The sequence below is a fragment of the Neolamprologus multifasciatus genome, chromosome 1, assembly GCF_963576455.1.
Source record: "Neolamprologus multifasciatus chromosome 1, fNeoMul1.2, whole genome shotgun sequence".
NCBI lineage: Eukaryota > Metazoa > Chordata > Actinopteri > Cichliformes > Cichlidae > Neolamprologus > Neolamprologus multifasciatus.
The window spans coordinates 10,312,409-10,326,946 of record NC_140439.1 but is presented as its reverse complement, the minus strand read 5'-3'; the positions used below and the strand labels follow the sequence as shown (position 1 = coordinate 10,326,946).

The following is a 14,538-nucleotide window of genomic DNA, read 5'->3' as shown; positions in this document are numbered from 1 at the left end:
GAGATGACTTTGTCCCTGTCACGACAAAGTGTCTCTCCTTGCAGAAATGCAGACCAATCATTCATTTTAATGCCAATGATTGGCAGGAAAGCCACTGATGGTGAACGTTAAGTGTGTGACGCTATGTTCTGCTCCCACTGCCCTTGCATTAGACAGGTGTGTGTAGATCTGCATGTGTAGTCCCTCCCTCTTTGTCAGCTTTGTGAGTGTAGTAGAAGTGTTGTATTGTGGTTCCTTGTCACACCAAGAGTCTTTTTTTTTTGTTACGTTGTTGTTATTTTGTTTTTTCTTTTTTTTGTTTCCTCCCTTTCTTTCGTTCCACTGTCATTTCCATTTCAACTCCTCTCCTCAACCTGCTCCTTTTGGGCACCTCTGCACAATATTTCTCCCACCCGACCCCGACATGCTACGGCTGTCTCCCTCCCGGTCTCCCTTGCTCTCATCCCACCATCCCTACCCCCTCCCAACCCAAAGTCGTAGCCCTGCCCTCTTTCCCTCCCCCTTCACTGACTCCTAACACTACTGACCATGTAACACCAGGCTCCAGAGGTGTAGGCAGTCCAGCAGGGCCTACCCCCTCGGCCCCCCGAGACGTTGTGGCTTCGCTGGTGTCCACTCGCTTCATCAAGCTGACCTGGCGTCAACCAGCCGAGCCGCATGGGGACGAGTTGACCTACTCCCTTTTCTACAGCCAGGAGGGCACGAGCAGGTAGAACGCACACTTTCCTGGAGGGGGTACTAATACACGCACACGACTGCTGGCATCAGCACATTGCTCAAGTACACACATCTCCATGCAGGAGGCTCAGACCACTAAAATATCTGATTCAAGAAGTTCAGTCACTTAAAACAAAACCTCCTTCTTAAACAAATATAAACCAAAAAAAACCCAAAAACAAATGTTCAAATACCATGCTCGCTTTCCCCCCCAAATAGTTCTGTGGTAAATTTCTCCCAGCTTCACAGGCTGAGGATTTACTGACTGAGAATAAAATTTAAGAAGCTGAGAGGATTTTCAGCGGTGTTTTACACTTAGAACCAGGGACGCAAAAGCAAACCTTTAATATACAGAATCTGCAAATACGTGGAGTGTACCGATAAATCAGCGAGGTTGTAAACTAGGTCTCCCGGTCCTGCTGTCAACAGGTGAGCTGGTTAGTTTATAGACCAGTGCCAGCATTAATTTAACAATCATGCCAGTTTCTGCTCTAGTTTCTTTCTCTCCTCTGCTCTCTGTTTTTGTGTGTGGAGCAGTGATACAGACGTGCATATGGAGCAGAGTAAAGGAGTTGCATGAAGATAAAGTTAGTGCAATGAAGGCTTCCGAATGTTAATCCATCAAGATGTTTTGTTTTATTTTAAAGCTGCTGTCCAACATGCTCCCGTTACTGCAGATTTTATATTTTCCATTCCCACTTAAAAATAAATAAATAAATAAACAAAAGAATGATGTGGCAGTGTGGAAAGGCCACTGGGACTCCTTCCACATAGCAAGAGAGCATGTGATGAAGAGGGACATGCAGATGCAGAGGGAGAGTAGCTGTGGGTAAGTGGCATCTCAGCCACTCTAAGGTACAAAAAGGATTATTTTTATGGAAAACGCATTTGAATTGAAAGTTTTTCAGAATGGAGGGCTTGGGGTTTTTTGGAAAGTTAATGGATGCCAACTAATGGATTAAAAAAATAATGAGGCTTACTAATAATGACACTTATTCTTAAGAATAAGAAGTCCTATATTAATCAACTTCATTATCAAAGCCAATGTTCCAAGAAATACAGGAAAAAAAATTCTCGGCCAAAAGATAATATACATATAAAATCTTATTGAGCCTTTTACACATTGATTTAAAAGAAAGACACTGATGTGACCTCCCTGTGTTGGATCAGGTGGATCGCAAGATCCTGAATGCCAAGATTACAACTAAAGAAATTACTAAATCTATTGTGTATTAAAAAATGGTAAAATTGTGAAAATGGTAAGAGTCCAGGCCCAGATGGGTTAGGGAATGAATTTTACAAACAGCTCAAGATCAAACTTGCTCCATATCTATTTAAACTGTACAACCATGCATACAATGTGGGCGCCTTACCACCAACATTGAATGAAGCAGTTATTACTGTACTCCCAAAAAAAGTAGTCTTGGAGGAAGTGGGATCATATAGACCTATCTCTTTATTAAATTCGGATAAAAAAAAATCCTGGCTAAAATACTAGCGAATAGACTCAGTATGGTAATAGATAAACTGGTACATTCAGATCAAACAGGCTTTATACCAGATAGGAGCGCCGTTAACAATCTAAGATGTCTATTTAATATAATTTACTCCTCTAAGGCGCAACAGGATCTACTTGTACTTAGCTTAGATGCCAAAAAGGCATTTGATCATGTTGAGTGGCCCTATCTCTTTGCTGTCTTAGAGAAATTTCAATTGGGACAAGATTTTATTTCCTGGATAAAATTACTCTATAAGAATCCCACAGCCAGAATCCTTACAAACCAAACATTATCCACTCAGTTTAAGCTCAGCAGAGGGACACGACAGGGATGTGTTCTTAGTCCATTACTGTTCGCTCTTGCTCTGGAACCCCTGGCACGGACAACTCGCACTCACGCTGATATACATGGTTATGACACAGCATATACCTCTAATACTATATTGCTCTATGCTGATGACATTTTACTATACATAACAAAACCCCAAACTTCCATCCCAGCAACTCTCTCCGTTATTGACAAATTTGGCACCTTTGGCGGTTACGGGATCAACTGGGGAAAAAGTAAGTATTGCCCATCAAATCTGAAAGTAGTGAGTGGCTTGCATCTCTACCATTTAAAATAACTTATGAGAAAATTACATATCTGGGCATCTCAATAACAAGAAAATATACAAGAATATATAAAATATACAACAACAAAATATACAACAAGAAAAACGCCATTCAGTTTTGGAGGACACTCCCTATCTCATTGATAGGAAGAGTGAACTCAATAAGGATTTCTTCAAAAAGTTGGATGCCATTATTATGCACATGTGTTTGGCACCAAGATATTAGGCGCTCTAAATGCCACTTCACTTTGTTTCTTGCAAACCAGCATTAAACAAAACCTTCTGGGTAATTTAAGGTCAGAATGATTAACTGTTCCGTGTACTGTTACTGAACTGTAACCTGTCTGCGTGCGACCCACCCCCACCCCCCCTATCAGGGAGCGAGTCGTGAATACCAGTCGTCCAGGGGAGATGCAGGTCACCATCCAGAACCTCATGCCAGACACCAAATATCGCTTCAGGGTTGTGGCCCACAATAGCAACGGCCAGGGCGAGAGCTCTGCAGCGCTCAAAGTGGCCACCCAAGCTGAAGGTAACACTCTTGCTCACTTACTCCACACACACACACACACACACACACACACACACACACACACACACACACACACACACACACACGTTTATATGTGCTCGGTAAACAGGACACATAAACACAAAGCCACACTCTAGCCAGTTTGCTGGAAGCGTGCTCACACTGCTCACACTGATACAAACAGGATGCACTCAAAGGAAGCACACGAGGCAAATAAACATTCGCACAAACAAATATTCACTCATATGCAGTATACGCTCAATTCAAACAGAGACATCCCATATTCCCCACACACATGGGCACACACAGAGAAGGCTTTTTAGTGCTGTTCGTTAAGGCAGACCACCCAAGAGCAGACCAGAGAAGCACTGCATTTTCTTCTTTTAAGCCACTTCTTGTTTACTTTTGTTTACATTTACTTGAATCCTCCGTGTGTTTGGCTCAAAACATGCCTACTTGAGTGAGGAATGCTGGAAATTAGTATTCCAGATTCCAAAACTCTCCTCTTTCAGTCTACTGAGAAACTTATTAGGATGTTTTGAATAGAGGACACATAAGCACGACTGTAGGAAGGAGTAGCAAAGTGGTTCCCTTCCTCTCCTCTCTCTCTTTGTGTTTGAGTGTGTAAACCTCTCTGTGGCTGCTGCTCCAAAATCCCTTGAAAGTGCTGTGAAGGGGATTTCCCAGCACACTGTCAGACTGTGGACAACCGTCTCCTCTCGACCAAGCTACAGCTCAGTCACTGTCGCTTTGTAGGTCAGCTGCTGTTTCTCTACTTGTGTCCTTGGTTGGAGGGCGGACGAATCAACACACAAAAGCACACACGCTACATCTTAATGCCCGGCAGCAGGAGCACAGCCACCCAGGGGGATAGCAGTGAGGGTGGGCTGTAGCTGTGCCGTATATCTCTGTCGCGTGTGTGCGCCTTTAATGTAAGAACATGCTACGAACTGGAGCTTAAACTGTTGACCTGCATCCGAGTGCCAAGCATGTGCAAACCACACTCCCTCTGTATCACTTCCCTTTAGAGACCGGCTTTACACACCTGCACAAACACACACACAGTCTCTCACCCTTCTAACATCTGTGCACGCTAACAAATGGGAGCTTCTTTCTTCTGGCAGGAACACCTGCAGCTAATGCCTACAAGATGTATCCAGAGCAGACACATAACATGTCTGACAGCTGGTACTTTAACCTCAGAGTCACTGTTTGATTTTAAATCCGATGGGCCACAGTACAGACACAACAAGTAACGTCCATGTACATATATGTAGACACAGTGTAGTCACAGATTATTAGAACGGTGATACACATTTTGTTACGATAGCTGCATCTTTGAGCACGCTGCATATTACATGAAATATTTAGTTTGAGGTTCCTGTCTGCTTTCATTGACGTTTGCACCAGATAACCAGTGCAGTTCTGTTTCTCCATAGCCTCCTGCACCACTGAGTTATGTAGCAGATCAGCTCCCGCTGCAAAAATAACTCAGCGCTAATTGTAAAAGTGGACTACATCCCATATTCATCTAGTATACCAGCATATTATGAAGCCAGGATACAGACACATATAAATATGCATTCTGTTTCTGCTGCCTTAATTTACTAATTAAGTGCAATACAATGGTAAATGGTAAATGGACTGGTTCTTATATAGCGCTTTTCTACTCATCTGAGCACACAATTTGGCCTCAGTGTTAGCGCTGGGAAATGTGACTGTGAGGTAGCCAAGAATATGTCTTAGGTGGTAAGAACTAGTAATTGCTAAATTAGTTTCTTTCTCCCAGATGAGACACAATAAAAATGAAGAACGGTTCAAGATAAGAGAACAAAGCACTTTACACAACTTGTGTATTCACCCATTCACATTGATCTAAGTGCTTTCTAAGTAACATTCATACTCCGATGGATGCATCGGAGAGCAATTTGGGGTTAGTATCTTGCCCAAGGATATTTGGCGTGCAGACTAGGGGAAGCCAGGAATCGAACCACCAACCTTCCGACCAGTAGATGACCTGCTCTACCACCTGAGCTACAGCCACCCCATGATAAACAGGGTACCACATTCAAAGCTAGCAGGATTCCAGCGGTGATGGGATATTAGATGCATACTGATGTTTTTGTTGAAACTTCCACTTTTGTTCTGAGAATAGGAAGAAAATCAGCACACTGGCAGCCCAGTCCAGAGGGCGACAATTTGGCCTCAGTGTTAGCGCTGGGAAATGTGACTGTGAGGTAGCCAAGAATATGTCTTAGGTGGTAAGAACTAGGAATTGTTAAATTAGTTTCTTTCTCCCAGATGAGACACAATAAAAATGAAGAACGGTTCAAGATAAGAGAACAAAATGGTCACACTTGCTGCTTTTCTCATTTCTGTCCACCTGTGATATTTCGTCACCAGTCCAAGTACCCGGCCCGGCTCCTAACCTGCAGGGGGTGTCCAACACGCCGACCTCCGTTTCTCTCAGCTGGGACAAACCCCTCACTGGCAATGGAGAGATCCTCTCGTACAAGTTGTACTACACGGACAAGAGCGTCGGCAAAGAGCAGGTAAGGCGTGAACCACACTCCAGGGACAAACTCACGCTGCTCGAGCGCCTATCGAAGACTTTTTTGAATTCAAAGGTTTGCAGGTAGCAAAGACATAAACAGGTGTCCAAAACCTTTTGCCTTAAATTGCAGCTCATCTTTTAAAATGAAGCTACAAAGTGCTTCACAATAGATTTTAAAAACCAATGAATTAAAAACACATTAATCGGAGAAATAAGGCGAAAATTAAAGTAAAATTGAAGATTTGCATGATTGTTTCTTTATTATTTAATTCTAAACAAGATTGTCCTGAAACATATGTCACAGCACTTGCTTTGCTACGTCGTCTTTGTGTTTTGCTTTTCTTTTATCGGTGATAAATTGCTTAAATCACCTGAAATAAGCGCAGACTTTAAACAGATGCAGCGTGTGCTCACTGCTCACAGTTTACCCTGTGAGCAAGGCATAGTGTGTGAAGCTGATGCCTGATTTCGCAGGGCCCATTAGATAAAATGCGTACGACTGATTGGTTTCTCATACAAATTGTGATGAGGTAAGAATCCCTAATCATTTGCCAAGACCCTTTGTGCTGATTTTTGGCGGCGTTCTTAATGATTCATTGTCTCACAGAAACAGCAGGGCATTGTGCTAAAAGAAAGCAGATATGATTCACTTGGTGCTTCTCTGCAGGACTAACTCTGTCACAAGAGTGGAATCGAGCTGCTTAGATATTGAGTCAACCCCAGCAGTAACAGTGTGCAAGCCAGTGAGGCATTAAAAAGCCTTTAATATGATAATGGATGAAACGTCAGCCGGTGCACTGAGTAATGATGCCTCAGCTCCCTGGAGGAGAGAGCCAGAGATGAGGTGAAAAAGGGGGAGAGATGAAGAAGTGGTAGTAAAGGAGAGGTGAAGGAAGCGGACTGAAGGGAGATGAAGTTAGGGAGAGAGAGACAGTGCTGAACGGATATTAAATATTGAAAGGGCAGAGGGAAGTCGGGGACAACATATGATGCGAATTCAAGGGTGATGTGGCCAGAGGTAATCAGCTGACCCAAGTTCAGACGTCAAGGAATGGGCGCTCTGGAAGCGAGATTAGAGTTTCCTCCAAGTGCTTTTTTTTTTCTCAAAATGTCACAACCAAAGAGCTGCATGCAAATAGGCTTGAAGTAATTGGGCATGTGTCAGCGTGCCCAATTTGTAAAGCAAAGCAAGTCAAAATCACAGAAGGCACAAATTGCGTCTCTGCGGAAGACGACATTTTCACACCGAATTACAAACAGAAATGTTAGCGTGATGAAACAATGAAGGCTGGCGTCACATTGTGAAGCTACTGGAACGGTCCTAAATGTCTGCGTTTATCAGAGTGCTGTTGGCTGTGAAATACTATAAAAACGCTACACTGGAGTGCTATCAGTGTTTTTGTCTTTTTCTGCAGGTAATCATAAACGTTTCCTTTTCGTACAAGCTTCACGTATTCGGTTTTTGTTTTTCCCGTTGTTCGTAAATATCGAGATGTCGGTGAGCAGTCGTGAAAGTAGAGGCGTGTTTGCTTTTTAAGCAAGTTCCTCTCCTTCCCTCCTTTTCTCATTCAGGATATTGACGTAGACGGCCAGTCGTACAGCATGGCGGGGCTGAAGAAGAACACAGAGTACAGTTTCCGTGTGGTGGCCAACAACAGGCACGGTCCTGGCGTCTCCACTGAGGACGTTGTCGTTCGCACCCTGTCTGACGGTTAGTGGACTGATGAAGCGTAAATGTACCAACACTAATTTGACTTCTCTTTTATTGTAACACCACTGAGACGGTAACTGGAAATGTTCCTATATAGTGCTTTTCTGCTCTTCTTGAGCACTCAAAGCTCTTTGCTTAACATGTCTCACTTAACAGTTTTGTTTTTTTTTAAGTGCTTTTCTGCCTTAAATTCACACACATTTACACTCAAACTCTTTGGGAACAACTCAAGGTTCAGTACATTGCCCGAGGATATTTGGCATGCAGACTGGAGCAGCCAGTAATCAAACATCACTGCTCTACCTCCTGAGCTACAGACGCCACAAAAGCATTTAAAAAGTTGGGGTATAAAGAGTATTGAAACTATAAAATACATCTGGTGAGGTAAATGTGTCATCACACACCGTTTCCTTGCTGTATTAAAGGAGCTAATGTGGATTTAGTAAAGGAGGACAAAGGAGGGTTGATGTGAAACAGGATTCTAACAATAAGGTGACTTGAAGGCAGAAAATGGAGCGGCTGAAAGAAGGAAGACAACCCCGGCTTCCACATTATGTCCAATCAGCAGTCCAAAACTTGAGGTTCTCAGTTAATGGGGCTCTCTTTACAACGTTGTTCTGTCCAGTTAATTAATAACTTGATTGTTTGAGCTCTGCCAAAATGTAGATTTCTATGTTTTCTTTAGTTTTACACTAAAAAATTGTCGGTGTTTTCATTTTTCCACAGTACCAAGTGCCCCGCCTCAAAACCTGACCATCGAGGTCCAGAACTCAAAGGTGAGGTTTGTTTGTCTCGACTGAAGGGCGCGTTGACGGACCTTTTAACTTGTTTAGGTTTCTCTGTTGCCTTGTTGAGGACTTAAGCTACAGGTACACCTAAACTGCCTGCAGACTGTTTGTTTTACAGCAATTGTCTTTATGTGTTTGCTTGAGCAAATCCACCTTCACCCGCCCGCTCGTTCGCTCACTCGCGCACACAAACAGTTGAACAGATACATAGCCCGCAGGCCAGTGCACCGTTGTTGCTGTGTTATTAGCTGCGTCAGATCCTTGTAGCCCCAGCTGGTTAAGAGGGCGTGTGAACCCTCATCGATCTTCTCGTCGGCAGGAGACTCGCCTGTCAGAAGGTTTTATCCTCAGTATCACTCCATCTGTACAGAAACTGGCACGGGAGCCTACAGCTCAAATCTGATAGGATACAGGAAGATGCAGACTAACTAAAACTGATACTCAGGTAGAATTTATAGGTCGAATGAAGTTAGACATCTAGTTGAAACCCGACATAACGCAACTCATAATGAATGTAAGTTGGAAAAGTTAACTTTTCAACCAATATCGGTTCATTAAGTGCAAACGGTTAGAAGTGTGATGACTTACCAGTTTCCAATTCACCCTCGGTAACAGAGATCTCACTTTCTCACTCACCTTTTTTTTTTTTTGTTAGCAGGCTCATAGGCAACGTGATAAAAAGATTTACTTGTTTAAAAGTGAGATCTCATTTTATCTGGATTCAATTTTCTCTTTGGAGCAGAGATAACTGGATCAATTTCTTTTTTTCCCCCACAGCTTAGCCAACAAGTCCTGGCATCCTCTCAGTCTTTTTAAGTTTGATTGTTAAATCCTGTTTATTTCAGCCGAAACATGCCGCAGTTCTCGCGTGAAGCGCTTTATTTGATAAGGCTGCTGAGGTGGCTGCTGGCTGCACAACACGCCCCTGATTAAAACAGGAAACGGGCCTCGGCTGCCCAGCATCTCAGCCATTTGATCTTCAAACAGAGAGCTGTAGGCCTGCTTATTGTACTTTCCCACCCGAGTGAGGGATTAATTTTTACAAAAGATGTTTCTCACTCGTGACATGTGAGACAGCAATTGCAAAAAGAAAAAAAAAGAACAGATAGGGAAAACCTCGGGGTGTGTGCACTGACTACAAAAACGGCAACCAGCACTTTTGGCCCTTTGCTGGTCGATGCTTAGCACAAGTGAGGGAAAACACTGACAGACAATCCTATCACACACTCCCAGCCTGAGTTAGAGCTAGCCACCCATGCTGAGGGATCCTCTGCTGAGATTTGTAGAGAAAATGCTCTCATGCTAATTTTAAGAGTAAAATGAAGCAGGCTCAGTCTGTGGAAGGGACATGAATAGTTTTCTGAGAGGATAGTATGCGTGAGGCCAGCTGTTCCTCCTCACTTTGGCTCAGACCAAGCGGTTTAAAGCTGCGAAACAAACATCTGACAGATGTCTTTTTTTTCCCTTTAAGTGTCATTCAGTAATTCATCTCATTTTCTCTTTTTGTTGTCGTCGTCTTTCACTTTGAGCGTAAACAAGCCATTAAAAGAATAATTACAGTGCAATTATTTAGATACAAACCATTTATGCAATTAGTTCTGTACACCCAACCAAACGCAAGTGGAAAAGAGCTAATTAGCATTCATTTCATGTGTGGTCTCCTCTTTGGGTCCTGTCAAGCAGAAAGGTGCATCTTTCACCTACAAGACAACCTGATCATCGTGTTTTCTGATCTTACTTCTCTGGGTTTTTTGTTGTTGTTGTATTTTTTTGCTTTTGGCATCTGCCTCTTCACCTTCCCCTGTGAGTTTACAAAAGTCAATTAAACTGTTTTTTGTGATTAGCGCCAGGAAGGTAGAAACGCAACAGACATGACGAGCCGGGGCTGATAGTGTAATAAGAAAAATGGAAATAATTGAACACACTTCACACAAATTTAATTTGTGCAATTCCCTTGACTCTGCTGGGGAGGAGCGCACGCGTGCCCTGTGCGTGTACTCGGGCTTTTGTGCATCACTGTGACAGTGGGGAAGCGTTAATTAACTCTTCTCCCACGCTGAGCCACCCCCCACCTATCTCTTTAAACACACATGGGCACACAAAAACTCAGCGGCGCACATCCCAAAAGAGTGCAGCGTGGGCCCGCCAGCAGAGCGTCTTGCCTTCATCTCTCTGCCTCAGTGTCTCTGCAGGCTTAACCTGACCACACACCTCGCTTATCATCGCAACTTTTATTATTCATAATAATAATGGATTGCATTTTATATAGCGCTTTTCGGGGCCCTCAAAGTGCTGTACAATTCCACTATTCATTCACTCTCACATTCACACACTGGTGGAGGCAAACTACAGGCAAACTGGGGCAGACTGACAGAAGCGAGGCTGCCATATCGCGCCATCGGCCCCTCTGGCCAACACCAGTAGGCGGTAGGTGAAGTGTCTTACCCAAGGACACAACGACCGAGACTGTCCGAGCCGGGGCTCGAACCGGCAACCTTCCGGTTACAAGACGAACCGGGAACTCTTTGAGCCACGATCGCCCCAAATAGTCATAGTAATCTCTTCCTAATGCATCTGTTTGCGCTGCGTCTCTCGCGCTCACGGGGGTGTTTGCTCGATGTGGGTCTCCCTCTTGTTTGGACTGCGGTGACACTGTTAACACAAAGGTCCACGCCAAGGTGCGTGGGAAGGTGCGATGCCGCCTGCTAAACTGTGAGGTCACCTTTACAGCTACAGGCCCCAAAAGCACGTGCTAAACATGACATTCTGTTTCATTTACACCTTTCCCCGTCTCAGAGCATCATGCTTCGGTGGCAACCTCCGCCCCTGAGTGGCCAGAACGGGAAGATCACCGGCTACAAGATACGATACCGGAAAGGATCCCGCAGGAGCGAATCTGAAACCACTGAAGGCACCCAGCTTTACAAGCTAATGGATGGTAATGAATAAAAAAAATTGTGACTAATGACTTTTTGAATAAATCCATCCTCTTCCGTCAGACCAGTGGAAGTGCTTATGAATGTATTGCATTTATTACCATGTGTACAGGAAGAGTTTAGCTATAAACTTTCCCTCCAGTTACATTCAGTGGGTGTTCAGGTGTGGGAAGAGAGCCACCATAGTTCACATCTGCTAGTAAAATGTTTCTTGTATGTGCTTGGCCTTTTAACCCACTTTGAAAACAAAGTCTCCAAACCACCCTGCATACGCAGGTTCAGAACTGGGTTTGAAAGACGGATCATTTAAAGCTATACATGCCCTGCAGCTACAAAAAGTCATCCCATCACCAGATAAAAAGTGCAAAGATGGAGAGGAGACATGAACAGTTTTCTTAACAGGCAGTGCTGTGAGCAAAAGACTTTGCTGTACAGTTATGGACACATGCATCACTGTGCACGTCTGCAGGGTGTTTTCAGAGCTGTACACAAAAACAATGACATCACTGTGATGGTTTTGTGCCCTCGTCTAAAAGCCCAAAAGTGATACAGATGCATAGATTTACATATCGAATCAGATTTTAAAATGATGGATCCACAAAGAACTCCCCTTTTTGACGTTTTCACTGAGCCCTAAGCTCAAACTTTTATGCTATCAGACTCCATGTCATCTCTATATTTTAGTATCTTTATCTGATGTGTCTTGGAAAGTGTGAGCTGTGTCTGATGGGGTGCAGGATTTTTATTTTTATTTTTTTTATAAATCTCTTATCTTGAGCCTGAAGATGCGTATCGGATGATTCATGGGATTAGTCAGACTAACTGCGGGCCTGTTTATTTACTCAACATCCACACATCAGTTTCTACACCCATTGCAATTGAGTTACATGTCCTATTGTACCCTAACATTACCCACTGCTATCAGCAAAATATGCACAATATCACCAGAGAGGCACGGCAGCGGTGATTAATATTAGATTTCGTCTCAGCAACTTTCAAGTGGCCCGGCTTCACGCTGTGTGCTGCATCAAAGAGAATATACACTTAAAAGTTGATTTTTGTAGAACATTCTGGGGGGGGGGGGGGGGGGGGGGGGGGGGACGACACAGGGGTGTTTGTTGGTTCAGAAGCGTTTAAAAGAAGATGTTGTAGCCTCGGAGGCACGGATGGTTAGGCAGTCTTCAGAAGCTACCCCCAAGGGCGGCCCAGAATAGTGGGTACAGAGCGAAGAGAGTACAGGATTAGCATGTAGCGTGCAAATGGGACAATACGGCGATGATGAAAAATTTTGCAGCAAATTAATACAGCAACACATCATTTGTCAGCAGGCGTTCCCCTCTTCTCTGAATACCAAAGCTGGCACCCAGCGGTGTTGCAGCTCACTCTAAGGGAGATATAGCTTTAAAATATGAATTAATCCAGACTACCATTTTTTTAAACTTCTGCTCTCGTTTTGTGCTACTTTTTATCAGACACTCTCTTTTAAACTTGTTTTAAAGGCTAGTGTTGTGTTTTTCTTTAAATCCCATCGAATCGTACTCATCTGATGTGAAAATAAAATGTAATCAACTTTAATATAGATTTGGCGGGTTATGGATTTTCTCCTTAAGCCGTGGAGAGACGTATCAGGTATCTGCTTTAAAATATTTGTGTTTTCAAAATATCGAAAGCCCAGCTGACCCAGCCAATCAGAGCGCACCAGTAGTAAAACCAGGACTGAGAGAGGTTTTAATGGAGGAGTTTCATTTTGGCCAAAGCTCTATTTAAATACTCCAGCTTTGAATCTCAGGCTGATGTGTTGGTGTTGCCCGTCCAGGTCTCGAGCATGGAACAGAGTACTCCTTCCGAGTGTCAGCCATGACGGTAAATGGCACGGGACCGGCCACCGAGTGGATGACGGCAGAGACGTTTGAGAGCGACTTGGATGGTAACGTCAGCTGTTGAGCAATTATTTATTTTAGCATTTATTTTTCCTCCTCATCTGAAGTTTTTCCTGCTTCTCCCCCATCAGAGTCCCGTGTTCCAGACCAGCCTAGCTCGCTGCACGTCCGGCCGCTGGTCAACAGCATCGTGGTGAGCTGGACGCCACCGGAGAACCAGGACATTATGGTGCGCGGTTACGCCATTGGCTACGGCATCGGCAGTCCACACGCGCAGACCATCAAGGTGGACTACAAGCAGCGCTACTTCACTATCGAGAACCTCGGTAAGAACAGTCGCTCCCTTTTTGTTCTTCACATGTGTTTCTTTCAGCTTTTTGTATAGATGTGTGCACATTCTTGTCCCCAAAATAGTTACACATAAGGATCAAATACTAATGATCCACGTGTCAAATCATTATCGGACAAAATGTTAATGTGATCTATTTGATGTGATACTTTATACACTAAGTTTAATTAATGGTTTGTGTATTATAAGCAAACACACAGGCAGACGCACAAACACTGAATTAATTCATCTGTACCCCACAGTGAGTGTTTAGAGAATTAATAAGATCCTCTCCACCACACGCCTGAGCTGCTAATTATACAGATTGGCCTAATGGGCACACAATAATTAAAGGTCATGATATTTGAATAAAATATTTGGTGGTTTTAGCACTCGCTGTCATCAAACCAGTTTTACCTCATTAAAATGTTCTGCTTCTTCTTTTGCATGAGGGCCATTTCTCCGCATGTGATCAGTGCAGCCTTTGGGAAACTCACACAAACTGTATTTGACTCTAAAACCTACATGATGAAATTAAAGTTAATTCCTTTTAAACCTCAGGAAGCTCTGCTCTGATACAACCACCGTTCAAGAAACATTTGATTTTTTATGTTCTTCTAAGTATATAATGTGCATCACACTCTACTGCCACAGCTGATCACTGTCTAAATGCTGTAGTAAGGGGGCCTAGAAGATGGATAGAAAAAAGAGACACAGCGAGGAATTTTTCAACCATTTCTTCATATTTTTCTTCCAATGAGGCTTTCTGAAGGCCTTTCACAGTTTTTATTTGGACATCAGTTTATTTTCAGTCATTTTTAGTCCGATCCCTTGAACCTGACCATTTTCAGAGTTTTGTCTGCTAAGCCACTTAACACTGACTTATGAATCATTCAAGCATACAAAAGACGCCTAACTAAAGGAATGGATAAGCGTTGTGTCTACACATAGCAGATGACTTGGTGAAGAACACATTTTAC

At 43.4% G+C, this 14,538-nt stretch overlaps 1 protein-coding gene across 1 annotated transcript in view; it reads left to right on the top strand.

The window, feature by feature from the left end:
- Positions 1-14,538, top strand: part of neo1a (neogenin 1a) — a 156,066-nt gene that overhangs the window by 123,444 nt on the left and 18,084 nt on the right. The window contains exons 8-15 of the mRNA XM_085163299.1: positions 475-709; positions 3,207-3,361; positions 5,765-5,913; positions 7,488-7,626; positions 8,353-8,402; positions 11,211-11,352; positions 13,167-13,277; positions 13,362-13,556. Coding sequence (XP_085019425.1) covers positions 475-709; positions 3,207-3,361; positions 5,765-5,913; positions 7,488-7,626; positions 8,353-8,402; positions 11,211-11,352; positions 13,167-13,277; positions 13,362-13,556 — 1,176 coding nt within the window. The remainder of the gene's footprint in view (positions 1-474; positions 710-3,206; positions 3,362-5,764; positions 5,914-7,487; positions 7,627-8,352; positions 8,403-11,210; positions 11,353-13,166; positions 13,278-13,361; positions 13,557-14,538) is intronic.